The sequence below is a fragment of the Oculina patagonica genome, chromosome 3, assembly GCF_052425735.1.
Source record: "Oculina patagonica isolate OP01 chromosome 3, crgOcupat, whole genome shotgun sequence".
Lineage (NCBI taxonomy): Eukaryota > Metazoa > Cnidaria > Anthozoa > Scleractinia > Oculinidae > Oculina > Oculina patagonica.
Window position 1 is genome coordinate 9984246 of NC_135760.1, and position 15775 is coordinate 10000020.

Genomic DNA, 15775 nt, shown 5'->3' on the forward strand with positions numbered 1-15775 from the left:
TCAGTGACATTAATTATATTCAGTTTGAGGTTCAAAGTGTAAAAGTTAATAATTTTTCACCCATCGAAGATTTGTGGTCTAAAGGTCGCTTTTTTCGAACTTACTACCACAGAGCTTTCTCATGCTGAAGCAAAATCTTTTAAAAATATCCCAAAATAAAAAAACCCTACATGGGGTGATAATTTTTCCCTTAACGCCTGTCTCTATGAAGTCAAAACACCTTTAATTCCACAGCGGTTAGCAAATAAATAATCAGCTAGAAATTAATCAGAACTACTATTCTAACAATAAGTTATGTAAATTTAACAGCAGGCCTTTCCAAAGGTAAAGTCTATACCCAAAAGGACTTAATTCATGATATCTTGATTTCCAATCAGATCTAGTGTTTATTGCGTAATGTAGCTGGAAATTAATTTTGTTTAAAATTAATCAGAATTTTTCTAACAATAAGTAGCGTAGATTTAACAGTCAGCCTCCCTAAAGAGAAACTCTATACCGAAAAGGACTTCTTGATGTCCAATCAGATCACTTGTTAATTGCGCAATGTAGCTGGGAAATTACTTTTTCGAAATGTATAAAAGTCACACGAACGAAAAAAAAACCTGTCTCATAAAAACAGTCTCTTGAGAATTTTTTGGTAAGAAATGAGATGATGCGCGTGTGAAAAATTCGGAGCAGTAGAGCTTTCTTGAGTCACGATGTCAGTAGGTCATAAAGCTGCGAGAATTTTGAGGTAAGATTGTAAAGAAGGTGAATTTCCGTGCGAGTTTGCGTTTGGGAGTCGTAACAGAGCATCCATTTCTACCGAGTCTTGTTTCGCGCATTGCTTTGACTCAGTCAAAAGCCATCCGTTTTCCAGCCCTGATCAAGGTTCTTTTGCCATGGTCTTGGGCAAGATGCTTTCTTTCAATTCTCTCTCACCCCCAGAGTCGATTCATGTGATGGGTACCGGAGAACTGTTAGGGCAACTTGACCAAGAGCTGAAGGGCAACCTGTGATCATGATAAGCAATCATTTTAGTCGTTTCATGCTATAAAAGCCGAAATAAGCTTCAAGCGCAGACATAACCTTTAGCAGTGCGATATTCTGAAAAAAAGGATTTTTTGGTAAGGGATATTTGGAACAACAAACTTCGCAAATCACGAAGAAGAGAGAATTTTTGCGTGCGTTTGAGGATACATCATTATATTATTGACCTTTTTTATTTAAATAACAATTATTTTATGAGAACATCGAGGCTGAAAAAGGTCCTAAGGCTGACATTTGGTTAAGAACGAATTTTATTTTTTTCCTATTTTATGCGAGTGTAAAATATATATGTTCTAATTAAATTAATAAAGCTTTATTCAAATCCTGACCTGTAACAAACGCTGCAATCAATCATAGGGGACGGAACACGTTCGTATCGGTTAGGAATGAATTAACTGCAATACTATTCTGTTTCTAAAATTTAAAAAATAAGACCATTTTGAGAACATTTTAGGCTCAAATCTTCGAAAAATGTAAGAACGTTCTTGTATATCAAAAGAGTGTATTCGCCATCTGATAAAACTGAATACCATGCAATTAAATACTTGATTTCCAAACACAAAACAAGTGTAAATATGGGTAATTCAGCGTAAAGTGTCTTTGTGTTAAAAGAAGCGACACACAACTTTCGCAAACAAAATATCTGTCAGGATAAAAATAAGTGTTTTAAACGTATTCTCGAAAGTAAAAATTGAAAACTACAAGTGCTAATACCCAATGCAACTTCCTCTTATCACTCAACTGCACTAAGCCCGATGCTATGCCTTAACAATCCATCAAGGTTTTTTTAATGGTATTTTTTAGGGAAAACGACAGGGGGAAATGTGTTGTGTCCCTATCGTCCATCTTTTATTGGTCTTTTGACTGGCAAAATGATTCAGTAACATTTAGTATATGACCGATATGACCATCACCATGCACCGCTGTCTTAGGGAAACAAGAAAAATGCATACACTGATTCCCAAACTCAAATTCTTCAGTCACAGTTAAGTTTATTGCAAAGTATTAAAGAGAAGATTTCTTTTTACATATTCCTATTATCTCACATGACTTATCTTAATTGGATTCAGTTGCGTTTTAGTGTTAATTATTAATAACAACCATTCATTGATTTTATAGAAAAACGTTTTAATTTTTTTAAGTTTTGGTGTGCTCGATGATCAGTTTAAGTCATTTATCTTTTTTTTATGCACGAATATTATCTCTTACTGCTTCGCCCAATGAATGTTTAGTACTAAAACGCTGAGAAAATTTCATCCGGCATTTGTATGTCCTTCTTTCTTGAAATTTATTTTTCAATATTGTTTCGCTTTGCACAGCGTTGCTTTCTAGCTGACTCTGACAACAACATTAATGTCGATACACGTATTTTTAAAGTCAGTTAAACTTCCATTTGGTTTGTTTCGTGTATGAAACAAATATGTTTTAGAAGTAATATCGAGGTTATAGTTTTATATATTTTGCATCAAAAGCACAATGGCTTCCTGTTGCTCGTTCAGAAAGTCTTGTCAAGAATCAACGGGCAAAATGTAATTTATTGAAGCACCCACAGTTCATCAAAGTGAAAGGTGGTTGATTAATTTTTTTACTCTCAGCTGTTCATGCCATGTAAGGTCTTTATCACTAAAGAATAAGGACTGAACTAGCCTGAGAATCAGATTTATTATTAACCTAATGTTGGTTTTTCCCATACAGACATTAACTTGTTTGCAACTATTGACAAATTGCCTATATTCCAGGCGATCGCTAGCTATATCCGCTTTGTTAATGAATCTGTGGAGAGGTTATATATTGAGCAAATGTGAACCCGTACCTGAAAGATCAAACTTAAAATAACGGGCTCATCCTTAATGTAAAAACCTATGTAAAAACTCACCACTGACGCAAAAAAATCCTTAGAAAAATTTAAAAACCTCATTAATAATTCATAAAGAAAATACAAAAGAAATTAATGTTTAATGAGTGTCTTTATATCTGATAAAGACACGGCTAAACTTTACGTCCAATTTTCTAGGCCAAAATAACCCCAAATCTAAATATTAGTGCATGAATAATGTTGATCTACATCAGACGATTTTTAAGCCGTTATATAAATTCGCAGTTCGTGTTTTATCAAGTCTAAAACACTCGGCTGCGCCTCGTGTTTAAACTTGATAAAACACTACAGTAACTGCTCATTTATTAAACATTACGTAAAGCAAGAAAACATAGAAAAACAAAGAAATATTTTGCACGACTTTACACTGGATTAAGCCAACAACGCCAGTGATCACCGATGGTAATTTCGAGACATTTGTAGGAAGAATTATCGACTCCCTTTTGCCTTTATTTACGGTTGTTGCAATAAAACCCCTTTAATGTTATGGTTAACAGAAACACATGATCATAAGATTAAATCTATTTTTGTTTTAGCTAATAAAATCGACCTCCAGGCACACGTACAGGAAAGAGAATGTTCTCAACCTTCTTTGGTGTGTTATGGCTATGTACACCGTTAACCATGTCCAGCCAAACAAATAAATCCAAAGGTAAATGAAGTTACTAAAGTTACCTTTCTTGAACATAAAGGACGAAGGATAACCCGAATAAGTTCATTGGGTCCAACAATTCAGACAACAAATGAGGATCTTGATAAATAGATTGTTATATTTCGGTATAAGCTATACCATCATCAGACTAATAAAATTAACATACAAGCTAGATCTTAAATACTGTGAGTGAGGAGACGGAAACAATAAGTTTACTCAGGAGAATAGATAGAGTTCTCTGCTGGATTTTAGTCCATTGTTCAGGGAAGGTGCTAGGCGTTTGATATAATAAGCCTCTTTGTATAGAAGAAGATTCCAGTTGTGATCACAGTCTAATACCGTTGTATTATCACGGACAACATGGGTGAAATATTCTTTGTCATTACTGATAGAAAGTGGCAATCTCAGTGTTTAAATTATCCGGTAAATTACACAACTCGCAAATGAAAAGTAAATGACACAATCGACATCATTCTAGAACTTTTCCACAAGTTTGACAAGAACATCCGCTTTACTTATGATCTCTTTGAAAATACCACTCCGCACTTTCTTGATATCAACATTTTAACCAACGGCATCGGAATCTACCGTAAGGACACCTTTACAGGCCAATACACGAACTTTGATAGTTTTGTTCCATGGCGCCAGAAAATTTCTTGTATTAAAGCCCTAGTCAACCGCATCCACAGTATCTGTTCGCCTAATATGCTTAAATCTGAACTAAAACGGCTCAAAACGATCATATCTTGGAACAATTTCCCCTCGCGCATTGCAAACGCGCTAATTCGACGGTTCTCTTACGATGCCCTGAATAAGATCCGTACAGCAGCGAACAAAGACAAGAAAGACTCTATAACCATCTGGCTTTCTGTCCCGTACATCGGAGACAAAACATCCCAACTCTTAAGATCCTTCAAAAGAAAGCTTCGCAGATGTCTTACAAACTCTAACATCGAGATAAAAGTACGCGAGAAAACAACGAAACTATGTTTCTATACGAACAATAAAGATCGAGTTCCACTTCTGAATAAATCACATATTGTTTACAAATTTAAATGCCCTGGCTGCCAATCAGCGTACAACGGCAAAACGGACAGAACTCTTTTCGTCCAAACACATGAACACGCAATCTCTGACAAAGAGAGCGCAATTTACAAACACCTACGAACGTGTAACCATTTACTTTTCATTCGTGATTTGTGTAATTTACCGGATAATTTAAACACTGAAATTGCCCCACCTTCTATCAGTTATGACAAAGAATATTTCACCCATGTTGTCCGTGAAAATACAACGGAATTAGACTGTGATCACAACTGGAATCTTCTCCTATACAAAGAGGCTTATTATATCAAACGCCTATCACCTTCCCTGAACAATGGACTAAAATCCAGCAGAGAACTCTATCTATTATCCTGAGTAAACTTACTGTTTCCGTTTCCTCACTCACAGTATTTAAGATCTAGCTTGTATGTTAATTTTATTAGTCTGATGATGGTATAGCTTATATCGAAATATAACAATCTATTTATCAAGATCCTCATTTGTTGTCTGAATTGTTGGACACAATGAACTTATTCGGGTCATCCTTCGTCTTTTATGTCCTGAAACTGTCATCGGGTACTGGGTTTTACCTTTCTTGCATGGGTGTAAGATATAACTTCTCAAGTAACTTAGTTTTGAGTTATGAAAATTGATTTTATGCCATACATTTAAGGTTTTACCACTTTTGAGAATCAGTACAAAGTGCAGTTTTCTAAAAAACAACTTTCCCCAAGATACCAAATAACTATACCGTGCTCAGAGTTTCCAAGGCCAACGTCATACATCATTTATTTTAATTTATTCATTCATTCGTTCATTCATCATCCAATTATTCATTCACAATTTTTTTTTTTTTTGCAGATTTTGTTGGCGTTTTAACTGGTGACGACAAACTAACTGTGTTCGCTGACGGAGAACTTGTTGGTAAAAACGGTGGCTACTGGAGTGCTGCAAAATGGTTTTCCTTTTCTAGAAAAACGAAAATCATTGCCGTGTCCGTTACCAACATTCCAGATGGAATCAGTGGCTTTCTTGGCATTTTCAGTAACGGAGTGGTCACGGATACCAGTTGGAAATGTAAAGAGACCCAAACTCCAAAAAATGGATGGCAGCAAGCCAACTTCAGCGACGATGCATGGCCAAACGGTTACATAAGACTTGATAACAATGGTTCGGTTAGAGTGAATGGAATTCCAAGAAATGTTCACTGGATTAGTCCGGCAAATGTGTTTGCAAACAGATTCATTTGTAGACGTCGCTTCAATGCGATGGAAAGAGTTAGTAACACTAGTAGGTATCGATTTTGCTTTTTTGCAGCAATTTAGTCAATCATACCAATCACTTCGTATCTTCATAAAATGGCTTCTATTACCAGGACCTTATTTTGATAAGGTTTCCATCAACGGCACTGGTAATTTAATTTTTAAATAGAGGTAATGAAACTGTCGGGCCATAAACTGCATGGACTAACACATGACAAGTGCCGGAGCCCGTCCATGACTCACATAACAAATTGCTCTGTTTGTAAACTAGGGTAGTCCTTCATTATTTGTCTTCAATATCAAATGGTCAACTAAGCGTCCTCTGTGCTCTCCCTGTTCATGAAAATATACCTTGTGTGCAAAGAAAAAATTAGAACTATTTTTTTTAAATCTTTCTACAGCTCTCATATCCATCCACAGCAGTAACCCAACCAACCTTATCCGGCTCTATCTTGATGGAGTTTTCACCGCAAAAGCCTCCGGCAGCCTGACGGTTGTCAAAGATCAGTACAGATTTCAAGCCGTGCTGGTGGAAGACGGCTCTGTTAGCGACGTTAAATTTCTGGCCTCATCCAGCAACGGCGTTAGAACTAATAAATGGTGGAGATACACAAACGTTTACCACGATGGCTGGTTTCTTCCCTCGTATAACGACTCTCCCTGGCCAACGGCTTATGTTTATCACGGGAATAATTACTTTAATTTCATAGAACCAGATGCCAAGTGGATTGGATATGCACTGACCATTAGTAATAAAATATACTGTCGGCAAAACACCAATACGGGTAAGATTGGCTCCAGAAATAAGAAAGAAAAATAGTTTCATACAAGTTAGAACGAGTTGTTAAAAAGGATAACTTCCGAGGGCGATATAGCAGTCCTCGTAATGTAAAAGGGCTAATACTAGTAGTAATCAGAGATTAGGGGAGTGCGTTCGACGTATCTGTAAGGTAAGGTAAGCAGGCAGTGGCAAAAAACCGACATGGTCGGCCTACTAGTAGTATGCCTTATGTCAAAGTTAGTTTCCATGCTTATACCTCACTAAACGCGAGGAGGATAAGTGTGAGAAAGATTGTGCGACGAGCCAAAATGAATGAAATATTATTTACACAAAAAAAATTATTTATTTCACTTGACCTGTTAACGTTTGGCACTAACGAGATTTAAACTTCCACAAACTTCGAATTGTGAAAATAGTTCTACTTTGATTTAAAATTCCACAAAGTACTTAAAAATACAGACAATTCACACAGTAACCACTACACGCATATTACATTCACACAACGATTTCCTCGTCAAAACGTCTAGTGTTTCTAGGAAGAACGGTATATCACATATTCAAAGAAGTGATAAAACAATTTCGATCCGTATTATACCCACTCTCGATGCATTCAATTCTAACAATTTGTAGTTTTGTGCAACATATAATTGGAGGAAAATACGCTGGTTTACCTACGAACGAACTCCGTACGAAACTACGCATCGACTTACTCGATTTCCACTCTTTTTACGACGTTCGGTGGCTGAAGACAACTCTGCTACCTTGGATGATAACCTTCTAATGTCCATGACATTTTTGCCAAAATTACAATTTTGAAAACACGTTTTTAACCCTTTTTTCAAGCAAAATAATGTTTCTAAGCTCCGTTTGGGACGCCATCTTGTTTTGCATAAAATCGAGGCCATCTGTGGCTACCAGTTTCCCGGCCGAGCTTTGCCCCTGCAAAAATCATTAGGGGCGGCCAATTTGGAGTCCATACACCTGCGCGCGCATTACGGCTCGATTCATTCCGCATAACAGTGCACAGGCCTACCAACTCAAAAGACACAGGACGCAAAACAGAATTAGGCTTGCGCTCTCCTGCGTCGAACGCAAAAATTGGCGGGGAGCTGGTGAGGTCACTCACAATGAAACACTGAAACTATTTTGTCAAATTGTCTTTTTTACATTGTGTTACGATCTTACTCTAGTCAAAAATTGCTTAGCCAAAGATTTTGAACAAGATTTTCTCCAAAGAGCACACTTTGCAACTAACAGGCTGGTCCATAATGCAATAATTCTGCTAAAGACAATTTAGCTGTGGTAGTACTTTCATCGTCTCTATAATAAAAAACATATATATAAAATATAGACGCATGGTTAGCCTTTCACGAAGATCAATTTCTATTTCCTAAATTCAGATCCTGTCTTTCGTATTCCCAACGACACACCAAGTACAGGCCTCGAGACACCCCTTACGTCTTTGGCGCCACAAGTGACAGTTTTTCCTGCCAACTCGATCGATTCCACAACATTAGCAATGAAACCTTCATCAGCGACCACGTACACAACAAGAACTGCTGCACCAAAAATTAGTTCCATTACATTGGGAGGTTCGGGTGCTACGTATACTGACCCAAGCAGTATGGATACAAAAAGACTATCTACGTTGGTGATCGTGGTAATAGCTGTTAGTAGTGGTGTGATTGCTGTGATCATTGGAGTAGCTGTTCCTTGTTGCATTTGGAGAAAAAGGAGAAAAATAAGGTTTCCAGCGAACTATCTTTCCTTTTATCTGTAATTTCGGTAAATTATTTGCGTAAATAATTTTTTGCAAAACTGGAGAATTTCGATGTTGTAACAGTGTTTTGATTGGGTGCTCTACTTTAACCTACTACCACATGTATCCTGAATTTAGCTCAATCTAGACACAACTTGTACATGTCTTACACGCTTGTTATGGAACCATCTACTATCCTGGTTATAAGCTCAGTGTATACAGACTGTCCTTAACTACAGTGAAACCTCGATATAACGAAGGGCCAAGGGACTGGCAAAACGTGTTCGCTATATCGAGGTTCTTTTACATATATTTTGCTATTACCGGGACGAAAAAAATCGTTCGTTATATCGAGGAATTCGTTATATAGAGGTTCGTTAAATCGAGGTTCCACTGTAATCATACCAACCCTGTTAAACCTGCAATAAATAAACTACCCGAAAATGCCTCTCGCCTTTCCTAACAAACCTCAAACTTTTTGCCAGCTAGCTATAACGCTCAGCAGAAACTTTAGTGCGTTTTTTATTTTAAATTTAATAACGTAGTGTAATTTAATACATGTAATGCCTAACTTACGATCTATTCTGGAGTTAAGATTATTAATTGTTCGAAGAACGAATAACGCTTTCCAGCAAATAAGTCATTATCCTTCAGTGAATAAATATTGACAAAACAAACTACGCTATCCACTGCTGGATAGTAATTGATCCAACGAAAAGCATTATGCACTCAACAACTGTGCCCTGGCTTGGTCTGCATCATCTTCGAGACATTGAACCGAAAACTAAAAGTCATTTTCATTGAAAAGTTTGAGGACTTTGATTAATAACAGTAAAAGTGAGTCCGCTATGCGAACATGTGTGGACTTTCATTTGAATAAAAGTTGACATTATGAATTAATCAATGAGTTACTGTAGCAGTCAACAACTTCAAGTTTCGAATCGAGTAATTCGAGATACAAGGCGAAAAAACAAAGAACTTGTCAATCAATTTATTATTTACAAGACTGTTGGAAGAACAAAGTGTACTATTACTTGTCTTATGTACTACGCTTCAAGAAACAAACGTTACCATTGCCGCTTGGGATGTCACGCAATGTGAAGGAGCGTGGTGTGACCCTTTGTCGCGTCGTTCACGACAAATGCCTTTTTTCATGCAAATAAAAACCTAGAATCCTACAAGAACAGCAGTTATTAGACCAAAAGCCTTTCCTTACCGCTAGCAAGATAGGATACTATTTTCATTAAAAAAAGAAATGTTGCGTGGAGCACGTGAACTGTCTCGCATCGCTTGTTTACACAACCCTTACTTTTTGTGTAAAGCTTGTGTAAACAACTCATCGAAAAACTTATTTTCTTTCAATGAGTTATTTTTTAACCTTTTTGGAATAAGAACTTTTCAATAAGCTTTCACAAATAATTTCTTAGTAGCTTGCGTAGAAAGGCGGAGAAATATATTTTTCTGTTTACGAAATATTCACTTGAAGTCGGTGTTTTGAGAGGCGGCGAAGGACGTTATTTGAACCGACAATTAAATTATTTTGTCGCACGGTTTGGATATCTGCATATTCTACGGTTCGATGTTATTTTTATTCTTTTCATGACAATGTTTTAGTTCAGTTCTGAATTCGACATCGGTCTTTTGTTAAATATACTACTTGAGAGAAATGGAGCTGCTTATAAGCGGAGGGGCTTATATCCGAGACGGCTTATAAGCGGAATGAAAAAAAAATGTTTCGAAAAGAGCCACGGTAGTGTTGATCGAAATACGTTTTTAAGAAAATTAAAGCAACATTTAGCCATGTTCAGTACTGTCATCCAGTAGAGGGGGATGGGGCTTATAATCGGATGTATTTTTTTTGTTTCCAAGTAGATGGGCCTATAACCGGGGGGGGCTTATGAACGGGGGGGGGGGCTCATAACCGGAATTTTACGGTATGCGCCTGTTTAATGTTTATAGGCAGATTACATTTCCCTTCCTCGTCCTCTGAAACTGTGCTATAAATGCTCCAAGTGAGTTTTCGACCAATACTACAGAAAGGACTGATTCAACGAAAAATGTTGTTGCAGGAAAAATAACACCAAGGCATTACAAAAGAAAAATCAGACGAATGATAAATGGGAAATGAAGAGCGGTGACGTCACTGTATGCGAAGAGCTTGGTCATGGAGCCTTTGGTAAAGTGTTCAAAGGAATGATGAAACCCCCTCCCTGTATAACACAGGGTTTATCTGTTAAGAAATCATCAAAGAAGAAAGCAGAATCATCAATAACTGTTGCAGTGAAAATGCTTCAAGGTGGGTATGAGTCTGGTGTTCTTGATCTTAGTAGCATTTCACTATTTTACTTTGACCCTACATTTGATTTTTTTTTGTTTCACATACAAATACAGGACCACACAAGCTAACTATAAGCTTTCCAAATAAGCAGCTAATAAACAGTTTTATAACTTTGCCTCAAAGTGTAGTACATGTGTATTATTTTTGTAGCAGTGATATAGGACGTACATATTTCAGACTTCATCTGTCAAAAGATATTACACAAATTGAATAAACTGAGGCACAAGATTGACAATGACTTAGCTACTGTCTACGATTTGGAGGCGAAGTGACCTACAATCATCGACAAAAGTGTTGACACATTCTCAATAAAGGCCCAGTTATATTGCTATTTGGTCGATCTTATTTCACCCTTTCGCCCCACCTTTCCAATACCCCCTCCCCCCTATCATTTAGTATTTGTTTTTTGGAAGCCCTTTGCTTCAATTTTACAACATTGGATGGGGAAAGGGGTATTTTAGCAGACAGTCATAAAAATTAAAACTAGTGGTAAATTTGCCGTAGAAATCGCAGTGCGAATTCAGTGTGTCAACAGCTTTTGTCTAAGATTGTGTAGCCTGTGTACAACCGTCCCGCTCCTCTCAAAAATTCGCAGAAGGGATGCTTTTGAGGGGAGCGGGACAGCTGTACACAAGCTAAGATTGTAGCGATGAGTCCTTTAGACTCCGGTTCGTGTTCGAGCTGGTAGTGGTCGTTCTCCTATACCTTGGGCCAAATTGTTTACCTAGACCTATAATGCCATTCTCCACGCGAATATATATAAATTGGTATCGACAACACGTTTTGGTCGGCCTGGCAAAATGTCAGGAGCTTTATCTATTTCGATGGACAAGCGTCCTATCTAGGAGTGGTAGAAGGAATCTAAGTGGATACATGCTATGTAATTCAGCATAAGCTCTGACCGTTATTTACACTTTTATACAGAAAATGCTTCTCCCGATCAAAAGAAGGATTTCTTAGACGAGATTAACCTAATGAAAGCCGTTGGATCACACAAGAACATCGTGAGTTTGATTGGCTGTTGTATCAAGTCCTCTCCGAATTTCCTCGTGGTGGAGTTTGCTTCCAAAGGAGACTTGCTCTCATATCTGAGAGAACTAAGAATCAAGGTAAAGTTGTAGCATAAACTGGATTCGAAAAAAGTATTTTTAATTTAGATGAAAATTTAAAGGAAACCGCCGTTGTTTACGAAGTACATTCCCTGGCAACATGACCTATCCACATCACGACAGGCTCACGTGACAACTTTTGGAGCACTCTTTCTCTTGTTTTGATTGGAAAACTGAATAGCAATACCTTGACTGACTTACTGTCTTATTCCTTTAGGCTCCTCGTGGAGCAAAGGGCGTCAACAATGCTTCTCCATCATGGGCTCTGTTTGCTGCCGACTTCTCTGCTGCTACTTATGTTACCTTTTTTTTAACTCTACCTCAGTTGACCTTCTTCGGGTCTTAACATGTCTTCCAACCTTTCTTTTACTATGCGGACACCGCTTCAAGACCTGCCTGGTGATTTCAGAGCATGGTTTTTGCAGTGCGTGGCCCATCCAAGCCTATTTCCTTCTTGTTATCTCAGTTGGTATATGCTCTTGTCCTGTCCTGCTCCACAGTCGTTTGCTGCCGATCTTTTGTGCAATACCTTACAGAAACGGTCTTTGTTGTTTGGCTATTAAGTTACAGCCTGACGACTTAATTTATAAACGTCTAAGAACACATACAATAAAAGTTAAAACTGAATTCACTTTTTTGATAGAAACTCTCTCCTTCTAGATTCCAGACAAGACAATTTTCTATAAATTGTTTTTTTTTTAATGTTCATTTTGTCCCATCTCCCATTATCTGAGATTACGAAACAAGCTTACAAGTAACAAGGAGATAAAAAACGTTCATATATGCAAACTTGCGATAACCCAATTGATCTCTAGCTCTTGGTTTCCAGGTAAAAGACACCAAAACGGCGTATGTGCAGGTACGAGAAAGTCCACCTCCAATCTCAACACGATCAAACCAGCAACGTCTTGACAGTGTAAGTAGTGTTCCCGTGACATTACTAGCATAACAAATGCCGTTGTAATTGAACATTTTCATAATAATATAGGCTTAAGCTTAGTAACTCTACAATAGTCAAATCACGAGTACGTCACAAATACGAGTACAGTGTTCACGTTCATAGAAATTCCCTTACGAGTGCATGTAAAGCAATAAAATAGCCCCTTCTCCTGCTGCCGGATGAATTCTGATTTGTGAATTTTTTTTTTTACTTTCGAATATTTTTTTGATAGCAAGACCTTGGTGTAAACGATATTGGCGAGGTGAACGTCGCTTTCTCGAACAGAGATAGCAGCATTGACATAAGAATCAACAGTGCTCAGTTGTTTAAAGATGAACAAGAAGAACAACAGGATTCTTTGTCGTCCCAGGACGTGATGTCGATCTCCTGGCAAATAGCGCAAGGAATGGTTAGTGATTTACACTGGAAAATTCGACTTCTTTAAGTCTTATTTTAAGACAGCCGCATTCTTTATAGTTAAACGTACAAACCCTCTTTCCCCCTTTCGATTGGTTGTTGTTTGATTTTGAAAAACGAAATCTTCCTACTATTCAAATGTAACTCCAATCAGATATTTTCTGCAGAATGGCAAGAATCCACAATATTATTAACGATATTTCTTGTATCAGGAATACTTAACAAGAAAAGGTATTGTCCACCGGGACCTCGCCGCCCGCAATGTCTTAGTCTGCGACAGCAAACTTGTTAAAGTTGCTGATTTTGGTTTGGCACGCAGTACGCTGGGAGAAAATGTGTATCACGTGACAGGTCAACACAATAAACTTCCGGTGAAATGGATGTCACCTGAATCCATAAATGATGGGGTATCCACGGCAAAAAGTGACGTGTAAGTGATTTATTTATTTATACCGCTTTATCTCCAAGCTTCTCTTTCGAAGTGCAAAACTGCAGTTTTTCTCATCAAAATAATTGGCAAAAGACAAAAATAGATGAAAATAATGAATGGAAATGAACATGAATACCAAATGAAAATTACGTTTTGTTATGTTAATATGTCATTATGTCGAAGAAGTGCTAAAAAGTAAAAAAAAAAAAGCAGCGCGCAGAGTTACAGATAGTTGATAGTCTCACTGAGGCTATTGAATATTTTACTTCGGTAAACAGGTACGTCCTAATTTATTGATTGAGGGGTCTTTGTTAACCTGAAACTTGACTTCAAAACCAACATGGCCCTTTGATGCCTCTCAAAACTTTAAACATAAAGAAACGGACAGAGGAGAAAAGTCACGACTTCTATTATGACTCAGTTTGGAAATTGGAAGGTATAAGTAGGAAGGTTTATTATAACTGATAAACGTTTTGTGTTTAGGTGGTCATATGGCATCGTACTCTGGGAAATTGCGACTCTTGGTAAGGTTGTTATTTTTCTAGTGCAATTTGTTTTATGTCTGGCTTATTACAAACAACCATGGTCAGCAGATTTGTGTATGAGTTGCACTAAAGATAAATTCCTAACCTTAATTTGTATTTCATTTAAAAGACGTAATTGTGACGTAATGTAAAGTGTATCGAGGAAAAAATCAGCAGAAATGTTTAGGGTTTATCGAATCTCCATACTATCTATTAAACAAGAAACTCCAAACTTTTAATTGCAGTCGGTGTACCACCATCATCATTATTATCATTTATTTAAAGGTTTAACTATTTAAATATGGTTTAAGGTGAAAGTTATTTTTTCAGGTGGCTTCCCTTATCCTGGCATCAAAAACTCGGAACTTATGAGGCTGCTAAAAAGGGGATATAGGATGGAAAAACCTGATACATGCTCAGAGGAATTGTAAGTAACATATATATGCATGATGGAAGGGGGGGAAATTTGTGTCGTGACCTCACGTTATTATAGATTCTACATCTCTTTCCAACGAAGACCTAGCCTGCGTAGCAGGCGTCTGTGTAGTTTTCAGCGCGTTTCCTCGCGTGGCCCTTTTGCGCCTTTCGCGTTTCTTCTGCGTTTCTCCCATACGCGCGCTACAAAAACTACTCAGACGCCTGCTACGCAGTCTAACGAAGACCTGCCATGGAGAAATTTATAACGAAGAGGGTATCTCTCAATGCCTGCTTCAAGATAACGCAAATTTAGAAGTATTAATGACGGAAATATCTAACTATAAACAATTTGGGAGGTCTGTTTGGTGTGTGGATAACGTAACTGCAAGATAAAATGTTAGTTTCGGTTTATTTTAGAAATAAAGAGTATGTTTTAAGATGAAATTTCCCATTTTCCTTTCAACCCAGCTATCAGTTGATGAGGCGCTGCTGGGCAGATAATCCTGATGCGCGACCAACTTTCACCGAGCTGTGTCAAGATCTGGAGGACTGGATGCAAAGAGACACTCCTTATTTAGACATGGACCAGGTGGATGAAGATCAACCCTACTATGATGTTTCTGCAGCAGCACAGTCCAGCGGATCGTCAGAGAGTTCTGACTCAAACACCAACGCAGACAATTTGGCTTTCGATCACAAGGACGTTCAATTCCACAATTCAAGCTTGTAATCAAAGTTCAAAGCAATAGCATTAGATGCTTGTTTTTATTTGTTGCTTGCTTACTTGTGACAAACAGTATACTAAATGAGTATAAGAGAGAAGTAGAATGGTGACTTGGATGAAGAAAAAATAAATGAAGAAGCGTTCTCAAGTGAGCCCCCAACGCCAGTCGACCCATGACTCTCCAGGTGCCGGTTGGACGCCCTAACCACTAGGCTATTGGAGGTCGCAAACTAAGTTCATATGTGTGACACATGCTTCAAGACCTGCTCCTGCCACTAGCTGGATTTGTTTCTCGGTTGTCCCGAGTTCAAATCCTCAACCACGCTTTGTATATAGCCAACTGGTCTGCTTCCTGCCATGTAGTTGGGAGTTTTAACCTTGTTATGTCCATTTAAAATATTTTTTTCTCTGTTTCAGTGGAATGCCTGTAAACTAGCTATCTCGAAGCTAAGTGCATGACCACTATAAACAAC

At 37.7% G+C, this 15775-nt stretch overlaps 2 protein-coding genes across 2 annotated transcripts; both read left to right on the forward strand.

Moving 5' to 3' along the window:
* Window positions 1–639: 639 nt before the first annotated feature.
* On the forward strand, window positions 640–6683 carry LOC144647491 (uncharacterized). Its single transcript, XM_078507293.1, has 4 exons — window positions 640–733; window positions 3442–3557; window positions 5463–5891; window positions 6265–6683. Exons 2-4 carry the CDS (start codon window positions 3482–3484, stop codon window positions 6681–6683), a joined length of 924 nt encoding a protein of 307 aa, XP_078363419.1. The 5' UTR covers window positions 640–733; window positions 3442–3481.
* Window positions 6684–8299: 1616 nt separating this feature from the next.
* Window positions 8300–15308, forward strand: LOC144647492 (fibroblast growth factor receptor 2-like). Its single transcript, XM_078507294.1, has 9 exons — window positions 8300–8390; window positions 10473–10699; window positions 11666–11850; window positions 12680–12766; window positions 13023–13199; window positions 13420–13637; window positions 14121–14161; window positions 14492–14588; window positions 15047–15308. Exons 2-9 carry the CDS (start codon window positions 10528–10530, stop codon window positions 15306–15308), a joined length of 1239 nt encoding a protein of 412 aa, XP_078363420.1. The 5' UTR covers window positions 8300–8390; window positions 10473–10527.
* The last annotated feature ends 467 nt before the right edge of the window (window positions 15309–15775 follow it).